At 47.2% G+C, this 14262-nt stretch overlaps 2 protein-coding genes across 2 annotated transcripts in view; one reads left to right on the forward strand and one right to left on the reverse strand.

Annotated features, from left to right (window-relative positions):
* Positions 1 to 74: 74 nt before the first annotated feature.
* On the reverse strand, positions 75 to 10528 carry LOC107111814 (chromosome unknown open reading frame, human C14orf169). Its single transcript, XM_015412851.1, has 2 exons — positions 10452 to 10528; positions 75 to 1964 (listed from the first exon to the last, which is right to left on the reverse strand). The coding sequence occupies exon 2, from the start codon at positions 1930 to 1932 to the stop codon at positions 112 to 114; it is 1821 nt and encodes a 606-aa protein (XP_015268337.1). The 5' UTR covers positions 1933 to 1964; positions 10452 to 10528; the 3' UTR covers positions 75 to 111.
* Positions 10529 to 11087: 559 nt separating this feature from the next.
* Positions 11088 to 14262, forward strand: part of DHX16 (DEAH-box helicase 16) — a 31656-nt gene continuing 28481 nt past the window's right edge. The window contains exons 1-3 of the mRNA XM_015412844.1: positions 11088 to 11305; positions 13375 to 13643; positions 13721 to 13883. Of these exons, the coding sequence (XP_015268330.1) occupies positions 11102 to 11305; positions 13375 to 13643; positions 13721 to 13883 (636 nt within the window). The 5' untranslated portion in view covers positions 11088 to 11101. The remainder of the gene's footprint in view (positions 11306 to 13374; positions 13644 to 13720; positions 13884 to 14262) is intronic.

Genomic DNA, 14262 nt, shown 5'->3' on the forward strand with positions numbered 1-14262 from the left:
GTTGTGGGAGGGGAGTTGGAGGGGGGAGGGAGGGACTAGCTTGGGGGGGCGGGGCCATTTCTTTCTTTCCCGTTAATTCAGAACATATTTATTTTGTTCATCCATGACACATTACGCAGAAAACAGAGGGCTCTTAGTAATCAGCAATCCCTTTTCAAACAAAACAGTGGCTAAAGCAATCTTATCATCCAAGGTGACACATGGAAGGTCTTCCACACTGACATACTTCGGGTAAGAAGAGAGCAAGAATTCAATACCATCTGTATATTCTGGCTCGATTTCACAGTACTTGGGCTCCTCCTTATGATACACCCTTGAATTTTCTGCGGTGTAATACAGCAGTGTTTTGTCTCCTTCGTTGCACAGCCTGACGATTCCATACCGAAGCAACCGTACTTGCGTATTTTCACTGAATGGGACGTCGACGTCTCGCACGTCTCCATTCTCCCACCGGGCAGGAAGTCCATATACACTGAGCGTCTTTTCAGTCTCAGTCAGCACTGGAGGGAGGCAGTCGTGGAAGAAACCCTTGGCTTTTTGATCCACCGCAGCGTCGACTGGTGCATAGTTCATTAGTTTAGTGATCAAAGTCTGGACCTTTTTCATAAAGGCGGTTCTGCGAGGATCAATCACATCGGAGTTCACGACTCCTGTGTATGCCAGGTAATCTGTAGGGAGACCCTGGCGGTATTCCACATCCTCCTCAATGGCCATCTGCAAAGCTGCAGGAAGGAGTTTTTCCAACAAGTCTCCCCAGGAGTTTCTCTGGAACGAGGAGACAGTTATGTGGAGTGAATGGGCATCGGGGAGGCAGTCCCCTTGATGGATAAACCCCCGTGGAAAATACAGCAGGTCCCCAGCCTCTAATACGGTTTCCAGAACCGGCTCCCCGATCTCCTCCTGAGCAAAGTTGGGGCTTGAAAACTGGGGCAACACCTCCGCTTCTTTCCGAGGGCTGTAAACCCGCCAGTGCTTCTTCCCTTCGAGCTGGACGACAAAGGCTTCGATGTCGTCATAATGAGGAGCAAAGCCCTGAGTGCCGGCAGGAGTCAGGTAAGTGTTGGCTCCGACCATGCTGCCAAACTGCTCCTGCAAGAGAGACAGGAAGTGCCAGACTGTGGCAGAAAAGGCCTGGGGGTTCAGCATCCTGAGGGAGCAGCCGTTCCGGTAGAAGTCCCACACCACGGCCGGCAGGGCCCTGCCCAGCGGATTGTGCGTCTCCCTCTTCCCGTCTTCGTAGCTAGTCACGTCCAAGTTCACACCGAACTGGACCTCTTGGTCGCGCAGGACGGCATCAAACTCGGCCGTGGAAAAGAGCCCCTGGTAGTAAGCCGGGTTGCGCCGGCGGATGAGGAGGGGCTTCTTCTCCCAGTGCTGGCCGAAGAACCGCTGTGAGGAGACGGGGGCGATCAGCCACTCGAAGAGCCTGGCTGCCTTCTCCCGGCTGTGCTGGACCTCCCCCAGCTCCTGAAGGAGGTGCCGGAGCGAGGGGCCTGCCTGAAACTGCTGGGCAGAAGCTCGCTCCTTTTCCTGTCCCGCCGCTGGTGGTGCAGCCGCAGCCGAGCAACTTTCGCCCGCCATCGGACTCCGTTCACGGTTCTCCTGCAGCGCCACTCTTGGGCCGGATGAGGTAGCCACAAGACGAGAGCGCAGTTTCATCCTCCGTCTCTTTGCTAGCTTCGCTGCTGCAGCATCCACCACCGTCGGGACAGGATGGGAGTCTAAGGGATGTTCCCCATTGGCGGCCCCTGAAGGAACGGGGCAAGCCCCGGGTGTTCGCCTCTTAGTACGCCGTTTCTTTATCTTCTGGCTTCCGGGGGAGACAGTCGGGCTGTGGGCTAGGCAGGGTGGCTGCTCATGTGGACCTCCACGTGGCGCCATTGAACGGTAGGCAGAGAGAGCAGACACAGGTGCTCTCCGCAGCTCCTCCATGCTTCAGGTCCGGATGTGGAGACTGAGAGAAGCTGTGTATCAAAATGTTAGAAATAAAGAGGTTTTGTTTATTTGTTTTACAAACAGGCCCCTGCAATGCAATCCTAAGAATTACCCCCTTCTAAACTCACTGGCTCAGAAGTTAAGGCGCTGAGCTGCAGACCAGAAAGTCTGTAGTTCGGCAGTTCGAGACCCGAGTGCCGCGTGACGGAGTGAGCTCCCGTCTCTGGCCCCAGCTCCTGCCAACCTAGCAGTTCAAAAGCAAGAAATTGCAAGGAGATAAAATAGTGGGAAGGTAACAGTGTTCTGTGCAACTCGACGTTTAGTCATGCCGGCCACATGACCATGGAGAATTCTTCGGACAGTGCTGGCTCTTCGGCTTGGAAACGGAGATGAGCACCGCCCCCCCAGAGTTGGATGTGACTAGCTTTCAAGCAAGGGAAACCTTTACTAAATCCACTGAATTCAATGGGGTTTACAGAGGTTAACTGTGTAGGATGGCCATTGGAAGCCAATATTGGAGCTCCATCTGGAGGCCCATTTTGAGAGCTAGAATGACTTTTGGAAATCCTGGTACCTAACGTTTGGAGAAGAGCATTAAAGGGGGCTCTTGGGCTCCCTTATTCATGATTTCCTCCCCCTTTTTACCCCGATAATTCCTGTTTTCTTTCTGTCTTCCCTTTCTAATAAGTGTTGTCAGTGGTAACCCCACCCATCCTTCTCCATCACCGGGAAAAATTGAGGCTATTTAAGGATTCGTGTCACCCTTCAAGTCCCTCAAACTGGACTTTTGTCTTCCACTGACTCTTACACCAGGGAAAGAAGCTGGGACCATGCCAGACTGGACCGTTTTGCCCATTTTCCTAGGGCTCTGGGAGTTTCTTTCTTTACGATGGAAAAAAGCATTTGAAAGACACCATCTATATTTTTGTTTTAACTCCAGCACTGAAAAAGTGACCTCAGAAACCCCCCCACCCGAAATCTAAACAGCAAGGATCTGGGTCACGTGACAGGCTGCCCAATCTAACCTGTACAAAGAGACTGCATCCACATGGTTTTGACTGAAAGGAAATCTTTTTTTTTTCCTTATCCTGATGTTAAAGCAACTTAGAAACAAAGACATTAAAACAGCCAGCAGGGCAGAGCAGCAAACCTCATGCCCGTCTGCCGGCCTCCAGCGTTGCAGGCGATCCCCAGCCAAGGGCTGATCTCTCCTTGCTATCTCCCAAACACAGCCCACACTGGGCGGAGGGATGTTTCTAATCCCCAGATCAACCTCCTTTTTTTGCAAAATATCTGGGAGTTATCCTTTAGGACTCCTGTTATTTTAAAGTTTTCTAATTGCTGCCATGTTGTGGGAGGGAAGTTGGAGGGAGGAGGGAGGGACTAGCTTTGGGAGGGGGGGCAATTTTGGTGGCCAACAACCTATCAGTATTGGGGACGGATCTGTACCAAGGATGGTGGACGGGGTATTTCTAACAGTCTTTTTAAAATGCCGTTCTGGAACAAGGAAATTCCAAATGGTATGGCTATCTGGGTTGTTACAACCAAGTAACAGTTGGTATTAAGGCATAGAAGTGGGCAAACATGGACTACAAAACTTGTGTTTAGAAGTCAAGAAAGGGAGGCAGCTGGGTGTGGAGACGGCAAACAACCAAGTGGTCTTTGCCCCACCCACTTCCTGTCTGGCATTCAGAACTCAAAACAGGATTGGACAAGTGGGCACGAAGGAGAGGGTGGGACTGAATGGATAAGCAGAGGCAGGTTGAATGTTAGAAAATGGACTGGTATCTTGACATACTTTTTAAAAAAAATGATCATTCACTGTAAATGAATGTTAACCATTCCTCACAGCATGGCATTCTGAAGTAGGGAGGGGGCAAAGAGAGTAATTTAGAGAAGGCTTTTAAAAAAAATGTCAGCATGCACAGCAGTCACAACAACTGGAAATACTGACATTCAGGACTTTGAGGACTCTCGGACAAGACAGTGCATTCAACCAATGGCGGGAACAGCTCAGATTCCTCTGTGCCAATGACTCAAGCCCAGCCCCTGGCGAACAGAACAGTGTTCTGGAGGTGTAGGGGCAAATAGGCCAATAGGCAGTGGCAAGCTTGGTCATGACTAAAACCAGGTCATGTGGTGCTATCATCTGAAGGTGGTACTCAGTTTCTTCGAACAACCTCACCCCATCCTTCTGCTGGGATCAGAGCCCTGTCAGCCACCCCTCCACGCGTGCGACTCTCGTTCTGCTGAAAACACACAACCACGCTGGAAAGGTCAGATCCAAGGGGCAGTGTTTCTTAAACGCCTATCCGGGAATCCCCCCACCTATGAAACATACGTGTCTTGTGGAAAACTTGTGTTCGATGGCTTGTGGGAAAAGGGTGTGAGAGCGGACGCAGACTGTGAGGACGGAGGAGCGATGAATGTATGAGAGGAGAGAGTTGTGACTGTAGGAGCACCAGGGGTTAGTCAAAATGTGGGGGGCAGAGTGTGGACCGAGCAAGAAGCATGAGTGAGCGGATGAAGGAAGTGCAGAGGGGAAGGCACAAAGAAAACGGTGTGTTTCTTCCCTCTTTCCTTCCTTACTAATTTATCTTGTTACCTGTGCACAGTTTTTATTATCTTCCCCCCCCCTTCTTTTGCACTGTGGGAACAGCCGTGCCTACAGCCCGGGAACAAGTCAGCGAGAGAATGACTGGGCATGGCAGACATCTCGTCCTCTTACAGAGGCAGAATGGAGCCTTGCCCGGATCAGTGTACGTGAGGGGAGGGCTGAAGCAGCTGTGTCCAGCCATTTCCATCAGTGTTTTTTTATATATATTATTATTATTAATAATAACAATAAATCAGAATGATGTTGCACGCTGATTCACCTTGTCTGCTGTGTTGTATCAGCCATGATAGCCAAACAGACTTCCATGAGCAGAGACAATATGCCTTTGAATGTAAGATGCTAGGAGGAAACAACAGAAGATTGTTGCCTTCAGCAGTTCACCTGTGCAGCTCCGAGAGGCGTCTGTACTCACTGCCGGGAACTAAATACGTTAACTTTGGTGTGCCTGAGGAGTGCTTTTATCTTTATTCATTGTCTTTACAGCACTCTGCCAAGGGGGAAGAGCAACCTCTCTTGAGTTGTGAAACCACAGAAGGGCCAAAAGGCCATATCCTGCTTCAACACTCAAAGACTGTGCACTGGAACAGTTGGTCACAGAACCAACGAGAGGGGTGGTAATCCTGGACTTGGTTATGAGCCAGGCTCAAGACCTGCTGAGAGATGCAGACGTTGCTGCACCAGTTAGAAACAGTGACCACAATGCTATTTAATCAATGGAAAATTACCCCCTGAAGTCCAAAACTGTGACTTTTTATTTCAAAAGAGGGAACCTTACAAAAATGAGGGAAATAGTTAAAAGGAAGCTGAAAGGGAAACACAAGAGAGTCAAATCCCTAGAGGATGCCTGGAAGCTACTTAAAACTACACTAATTGAGGCCCAGATAGAATGCATTTCACAGGCTAGGAAAGCCACTGCCAAGTCTAAAGAATGCCAGCATGGTTAACAACAGAAGTCAAGGAAGCTATGAAAAGTAAAGAGGCTTCTTTTAAAAAGTGAAAGGTCTGCCCCAGTAAATTGAATGAAACGGACCACAGGCTCTGGCAAAAGAAATGTCAGTCGATAATCAGGCATGCAAACAGTGAATTTGAGAAGCAGGTTGCTAGAAGCATCAAGAAAAACAGTAAACATTCATTTAAATATATCTGGAGCAGGAAACCAGCCAGAGAAGCAATGAGCAAAGAATAAAGGGACTGCTAAAGGATGACAGGGAGATGGCAGAGATGCTCAATTAATTCTTTGCTTCTGTATTCACTGTGAAAAGTGTGGGGCTTGTACCCATGCCACAGCCACTATTTTCAGGAAGGGAGTCTAACCCAGTACTGAGTCAAAAAGTCCTGCCTCACCAGCCTTTTGGAGTTCTTTGAGAAACTGAACAAGCATGTAGAAAATGTTGACCAAGTAGACATTATATACTTCGACTTTCAAAAGGCTTTTGATAAGGTATCTCACCAAAGAGGACAGGTTCTCTTAAGGATTAAAAACTGGGAAAGAAGACGGGTTCCCTTAAGGATTAAAAATGGGTTAGATGATTGGAAGCAAAGAGAAGGGGGGAAATGAGCAGTTCTCACAGTGCAGGGAAGTAAGCAGTGAGGTCCCACAAGAATCAGTATTTTATTTATTAATGATCTTTATGAATGATCCTTATTTAGGGGTGAGTAGTCAAATGGCCAGATTTGCAGATGACACAAAGTTATTCAGGATGTTGAAAACCAAGGATGACTCCACAAACTGGGTGAGTGGGCAGCAATGTGGCAAAAGTGCAATGGTGGTAGATGTAAGGTGATGCAAATTGGAACAAAAAATCCCAGCTTCTGGTAAAGGCTAATGAAGTCTAAACTTGCTGAGACTGAGAGGAAAAAAGAACTTGGGGTTGTAGTAGATAGCATAATGAAAGTGTCAATCTAATGTGCTGCAGCAGTGAAAAGGGCAAACTCTATATTGGGTATTATTAAGAAAGGGACTGAAAACAAAATGGCCAATGTTATGATGCCCCTGTATAGATCTATAGTGCAGCCTCCTTTGGAGTACTGTGTGCAGTTCTGGTCACTGTATTTCAAAAAGGACATTGCAGAGCTGAAAAAAGTACAGAAGAGGGCAATCAGAATGATTAAAGGATTAGAGCACCTTCCCTATGAGGAAAGGCTGAAGAATCTGGGACTCTTGAATTTAAAAAAGAGACAACACAGGGTGTGTGTGTCATAGGATAGAGGTTTATAAAATTATGCACAGGGTGGAGAGAGCTAACAGAACTTTTTCTCCCTCTCCCAAAATACTAGAAGTCAAGGGCAGTGAATGAAGCTGATGGGGAGTAGATTCAGGATCGACAAAAGGAAATAATTCTTTACAAAGCAAATGATTAAAATGTGGAATTCGCTGCCAGAGATGTAGCGATGGGCACAGGCATAGACAGCTTTAAAGGGGGATTAGACAGACTCATGGAGGATACATCTATTAGTTACTACTAGCCATGGTGACTAAAGGAAAACTCAGCGTTCACAGACAGTAAACCTTTGAATCCCAGAGCCAGGAAGCAACATCAGCACAAGCCTCATCCTCTATGCTGTATTGCTGGACCTCCAGAGAAACAGGTTGGCCACTGTGTGAGACAGGATGCTGGATGAGAAGGACCACTGGTCTGATCCAGCAGGGCTCTTATGTTATGCTCTTATGCTAACACAACAGTGTTCACCTCTCAGTCCCCCACAAATTAAGTCATGCAGTCTTCAACCATAGTTTGCCACAAGAAGAGAACAAATGTTCAACAGAACATCAGGGAGGGGCCCTGGCTCAGTGGCAGAGCACCTGCTTCAGATGCAAAAGGTCCCAGGTTCAGTCCCCAGTTCCTGCAGTTAGAGGATGCCAAATGCTTTCCTGATAGGCTCCTGTGCCTTCTGTGTCCCTTGTGGAAAGTGGGGGACATGTATGCATGCCACAGACCCTATTTTCAGGAAGGGAGTCTGAAGAACTGAGCCAAATTGAGGTGACCAGTGATGAAATTCTAAACCTACTGGGTATATTAAAAACTGATAAGTCTCCAGGTCTTGATGGCATACACTGAGAGTACTTAGGGAACTCAGTTGTGAGATAGTTGATCTACTAACCCATATAGGTAACCTATCACTAAATTCAGCCGCTGTACCAGAAGACTGGAGAGTAGCAAATGTGCCACCAATTTTTCGAAAGGGATCCAGAGGCGAACCAGGAAATTACAGGCCAGTCAGCCTATCACCAGTCCCAGGCAAATTAGTATAAACTGTAATCAAAAATAGAATTGTTAGGCACATAGAGGAACAAAGCCTGCTGAGGAAAAAATCAACATAGCTTCTGCAAAGGTCCTGCCTCACCAACCTTTTGAAGTTCCCCGAGAAACTGAACAGGCAGTGACCCAGTAGATATTATATACTTGAACTTTCAAAAGGCATTTGACACGGTACCTCACCAAAGATTCCTGAGTAAACTTAGCAGTCATGGGATAAGAGGATGGGTTCTCCTATGGATTAAAAACTGGTTAAATGATGGGAAGCAAAGAGTAGGAATCAACGGACACTTCTCACAATGGAAGGAAGTAAGCTGTGGGGTCTCACAAGGATCGGTACTGGGGCCAGTACTATTTAATGTATTCATCAGTCATTTGGAACTAGGGCTAAGTAGTATAGTGGCCAAGTTCGTAAATGACACAAAATTATTCAGGATCATGAAAACCAAGGCTGGCTGTGAAGAACTCCAAAAGGACCTCCACAACCTGGGTGAGTGGGCTACTATGTGGCAAATGAAGTTCATTGTTGGTAAGTGTAAGGTGATGCACATTGGGACAAAAAATCCCAACTTCAAGTATAGGCTAATGGGATCTGAACTTGCTGAGACAGGGGAAAGGATTTGAGGGGGTCGTAGTGGATAGCTCAATGAAACATAAGAACATAAGAGACACCAATGTTGGATCAAGCCAAAGGCCCATCCAGTCCAACACTCTGTGTCACACAGTGGTCAGAAATACCAGGTGCCATCAGGAGGTCCACCAGTGGGGCCAGGACATTAGAAGCCCTCCCACTGTTGACCCCCCCCCCAAGCACCAAGATGACAGAGCATCACTTGCCCCAGAGCCCCTATCTATACCTTGTGGCTAATAGCCACTGATGGACCTCTGCTCCATATGCTTATCTAATTCCCTTTTGAAGCCGTCCATGCTTGTAGCCGCCACCACTTCCTGTGGCAGTGAATTCCATGTGTTAATCACTCTTTGGGTGAAGAAGTACTTCCTTTTATCCGTTCTAACCCGACCACTCAGCAATTTAATTGAGTGCCCACAAAAGTGTCAACCCAGTGTGCTGTATCGATGAAAAAGGCAAACTCTATGTTAGGGATTAGGAAAGGGATTGAGAATAAAACGGATGATATCGTAATGCCCCTGTATAGATCTATGGTGTGGCCTCATTTGCAATACTGTGTACAGTTCTGGTCACCATATCTCCAAAAGGAACAAAGGACATTGCAAAGCTGGAACAAGTACAGAGGAGGGCAACCAAAATTATTAGGGGGTTGGAGAACAAGTATCTGGGACTTTACAGTTTAGAAGAGACAACTAAAGGAGGACATGATAGAAGTTTATAAAATTATTCTTGGAATGGAAAGAGTTGGCAAAAAGAATTTTTTCTCCCTCTCCCAAAATACTAGAACTTAAGGGCATTAAATGAAACTGACAGGCAGTAGGTTCAGGATGGGAAAAAGGAAATACTACTTTACACAGAGAGTGATTAAAATGTGGAATTTGCTGCCAGAGGATGTAGTGATGGCCACAGGAATAAAAAGCTTAAAGGGGGATGTAATAGATTAATGGAGGATAAATCTATCAATGACTACTAGCCATGGTGACTGAGGAGAACCTCCACATTCAGAGGTACTAAGCCAGAGCCAGAAGGCAACATCAGGAGAAGGCCTTGACCTCTATGCCCTGTCGTTGGCTGTCCAGAGGAACTGGTTGGCCACTGTGTGAGACAGGATGCTGGACTAGATGGACCACTGGTCTGATCCAGCAAGTCTCTTCTTATGTTCTTATGAATAACCAAATGCTGTTCCAGCCATCAAATAGCTTGGAAAAAAGCACCATATTAATAGTTGTTAAAGGCACAGGAGCGTGTCAGAAAAACAGCTGAGCACCTCTTACTGGCTCCGTTTAGAAGCTGTGTTGGATTTACTGCCTTTAGTTTTGGGAGTTTGATGGCTACATAATGGCTAGAAATACAAACAGCAAACTTTTCCCACCATGGAGAGGCAATGATGAGGGAAACGCTTCTTTTGTACTTCTTTACACTATGTGAGGATTATATTTGTACAGATGGGCCCATTTCAGTTAATGTACCTTGATCAAGCAAGCATCTAGCTTTGTATGGAGAATTGACTTAATTGTGAAAATTTCTCATACAGACCTTTTCTTCTGCATTAAGGGGGAATAGTAATCTGCCTTGGAAGTTCCTGGGAAGGCTGACAAAATCATAAATCCCTAAAGAAAAGGGCTTTGGTAGGCCTGGGTTGCAGGTAACCACATTGGCCCAAAGCAAAATCCAAACATACACCATATACATAAATCCAGATGGTCAGCCGTATTGGTCTTTAGCAGTGGAATAAATTTAGAGTCCAGTGACACCTTTAAGAGCAACAAAGGTTTATTCAAGGTATAAGCTTTCGTGTGCAAGGCACACTTTTTCAAATACCATTCCAATGTATTTGAAAAAGTGTGCCTTGCACACCAAAGCTCATACCTTGAATAAACCTTTGTTAGTCTTAAAGGTGCCACTAGACTCTAAATCCGTTCTACCATATACATAAGACAGTGTGCAACCTTTCCAGTTTTGGACGATACACGTGGTAGTGCGGGAAAGCTAGAGTCACATGCGAACTTACTTCAGAGTAAATCCCACTGAATAAAACTCGTTACTCCCAGTAAATATGCAGCGATGCAGACTGTGTCCGCTTCTTCCTGCTAATACAAACCAAATATTTTAGTGCCACCCACAGCAAGAGAGGCACATACAACTATCACGATAGGTATTTCTGTATTTATAATGAAAAATTGCGGCTCTGTCCTGACGATTACAATGCATAGCCACAGCCAGACCGGCAGGCTCAGATTATTTAAACACGTACCGTGGAAGAGTCAAAACTCCACACACCCGCCTTTCCAGTACTGAAGAGTCTAAAGTCAAGCCGGCTGTCCACTCTACTTCTTATACAAAACACGCAGGATCTTTCGCCACACCAAGGCATAAAGCATGCATACAAGAAAGTAGCCAAGGACCTCCCCTTACCGCCGGAAACTCAAGCTACGTGACACTCTAGCCTTTCACTTCTCTATCGTAAACCTATCTCGCGCCTTATGCCTGTGAGATAAGAATCCGAAACCCGTCCTTTCCCTGTGTCTATGGTTGGTCTCCAACACCGGAACTTATTCTTTCCGTGAGCTCTGATTGGCTAGGAGAATCACGAACACGAAAGAGCAGCTGCAACGGCGACCGGAAGAAGCCGTTTGGGGGGCGATTTTGTCCCCCTCAACCATGGCAAGCGAATTGGAGCGCTGGGTGTCCGGGCAGCTGCATACCCTGCTGGGCCTCAGTGAACGTCATGTGGTAGCCTTTCTAGTGGGCCTCGCCCAGCGCAGCCGCACCGCGGATGATTTGCTGGCTCGCCTTGAGGAGACCGAGACGCTGCGGGTGTCAGACCCTTCCGCGCGAGCCTTCGCTCAGCAACTTTGGGAACGGGTGAGGAAGCTTGACCGCTGGGCGCGAGACCTGGACGTAGTTAGGGAGAATGTGGCGGGGCACTTAACGGGGGGAGGGGCGGCTACTGAATATCGGTATGCACAAATTTTATAATATGTGTCTGTAGGTATAGATAAAGAGTGTGTGATAATGTACACAAAGTGGAATGCTGGGAAAGGACTTGTATGTAATATTCTGGCATCACACCATTATGTGTTCGTAAAACTTGTACACAGAAAAGACATCGTTCAAGATAGGTAGGCATGTTAGTCTGTCTTTAGCAATAGAAAAGAGAGAACCTTAAAGTAGCACCTTAAAGACTAACAAAAATCTGTGGCAAGGTATGAGCTTTCATGAGTCACTGCTGCTCACGTCTTCAGATGCTTTACATATTGTCATCTGTTTTTGTACACGTGCACACCTATCCATATAATACACAAATATTTGAGCCAGCCTTGAGTAACATTCCTGCATGGGATTGCACTGTTGGGGTGGTCAACTAAGTACAGCAAGTAGCTCCCCCTCCTTTCACATTTATGCAGTCTATTGAGATTCACCCTACCCTGCTAATTTATCACCATTTTCAAATGCTCTGCATCCACTCAGATTTGATTGTTTACATTTTTGATTGCATCTCCTTGTCTTCTCTGCTCTGGAAAATAATGCTGTGCTCCTGTGAGCTAGGAAGCTGGGCCTTCTGGCAAATGAACGTAATGAACAAGAACCAGTTGGGTGTAGTGGTTAAGAGTGGTGAACTCTAATCTGGAGAACCAGGTTTGATTCCCCACTCCTGCACATGCAGCTAGCTGGGTGACTTTGGGCCAGTCACAAGAGAGCTGTTCTCTCAAAAGCAGTTCTCTCAGAGCTCTCTCAGCCCCCACCTACCTCACAGGGTGTCTGTTGTGGGAAGGTGAAGGAAAGGGAGATTGTAAACTGCTCTGAGACTCCAAGTGAAGGACAGGGTATAAATCCAATCTCCTTTTCTTTTGTGAGAGTTTCTGCCGCAAGCAATGTATTCATCTTCAGTGTGCTAGTATAGACTCTTTTGTTTCTTTTGTTTCTTTGTGTGTGGTTTGTGTATGGTTTGTGTATGTGTTTGTACATTATGTCAGTGCTTTGTAATGTCCTGGTCTGTTAAACTGAACTAGTGTTACTGTCTCAGATTGTGGATGGGGAAAGGGGCAGGGCTGAGTTTGAGAAGTGTAGTTTATCTCAGAAGAGTGGGTTCCTGGTAGAGATGAAATTTGAATTGCTGAGCGGTCGGGTTAGAACGGATAAAAGGAAGTACTTCTTCATTCAAAGAGTGATTAACACATGGAATTCACTGCCACAGGAAGTGGTGGCGGCTACAAGCATGGACGGCTTCAAAAGGGAATTAGATAAGCATATGGAGCAGAGGTCCATCAGTGGCTATTAGCCACAAGGTATAGATAGGGGCTCTGGGGAAAGTGATGCTCTGTCTTCTTGGTGCTTGGGGGGGGGGGCAACAGTGGGAGAGTTTCTAATGTCCTGGCCCCACTGGTGCACCTCCTGATGGCAACTGGTATTTCTGGCCACTGTGTGACACAGAGTGTTGGACTGGATGGGCCTTTGGCCTGATCCAACATTGGCGTCTCTTATGTTCTTAACCAAGAACAAATTAATCCTGGCCATAATACAACGAATGTTGCCTCTTCAGAAGCTTGCTAGAGGTGGCTTACAACTAAAACAGTGTATTTACAAACAAGCCAGTTTGGAGCACGTGGGCTAAAGTGTGTCTCTGTTCCATACGCAGCTGGAAAAAGTGATGTCACGGCACAGAACAGTCCCTGCTGAAGGAGCAGATAAAATTGATTCAGGGGCCAGATGCAGTTGCACCTCGACAGGGGTGGATGTAAGGTGGCATTAAGGTTGGGCACAGATGAGAGATGAGGAGGTCAGGAAAGGACAAGCAAGTATGAGCTGAACCTTTGAAGGTGGATGTGCCTGAGGAGTAAGGGACAGGTGCCCAAGGAAGCTGGTAAAGTGCAGGTGGCTTGAGTTGGGTGCTGTGAACGTCTAATCTGTTCCTTCCATTAACTTCTGGGCAGGTTCCCCACCAGGCCCCACGGGAGCGTCCGGCTAGGGCAGCTGAGCAGGAGGCCTTGGCCTTGCAGCAGAAGAACCGCTCGTACACCCTGCTGGAGGACAGTGACGATGAAGAGGCTGGCGAGGCAACAGGAGCCCAGGACTTGAAGAGCCGGCGTCCCTCACGTGGCCATGAGGGGAAGCAGCGGAAGCGGCACAAGCACCTGCGGCGGCGTAAGGAGGACGATGACAAAGACTCCGACGGGAGAGTCAGCAGTAGCGATGGAGAGCAGTGAGTATTGATTCTTTGCAGGGAGTGGGGAGGGGCAAGGGAAGCCTCAGGAGCCTGACTTGTTCTCTTTGGTGCAGGAAACCAGCAGCATCCCCCAAGAAAGAGGATTCGGAAGACGAGTGGGATCGGAGCGAGCGAGAGCGGCTGCAGGATCTGGAGGAGCGTGATGCCTTTGCTGAACGCATCAAGCGCAAGGACAAGGAGAAGACTCGCAACATCCTGGAGCGCTCAGACAAGAAGGTACAATCTCAGCTGGCCTGCAAACAGCCTTGCTTCTGCCTGCTCATTCTCCTTGGCTTGTGTTCCTCTGTTTCCTCTCTTCCCTCCCTCAAGGCTGTTTCATGTCAGCAGCTATTCTTTTTGGGCTGGTTGTATTATTATAGGAGCTTTGCATTATAAGTTATACTGGTACCTAATAACTTTCTAGAGCTTTGCATGTGTATCTCATTATTCTGCTCGAGATCCTTGCAGTGCAGGGGGAGGGTTCTGTATTTGGTTTCCTTCTGATATCCATGGTGCATGGACACATTAGTCTTGGTTAGTCTTGCTTCCAAAGTTTGGTGATAAGGAGTTTGAGGCATTATCTGCTTTAGCTGGATTACATGTTTATACGTTTTGT

The sequence above is a fragment of the Gekko japonicus genome, unplaced genomic scaffold (assembly GCF_001447785.1).
Source record: "Gekko japonicus isolate JY-2015 unplaced genomic scaffold, Gekko_japonicus_V1.1 scaffold1199, whole genome shotgun sequence".
NCBI lineage: Eukaryota > Metazoa > Chordata > Lepidosauria > Squamata > Gekkonidae > Gekko > Gekko japonicus.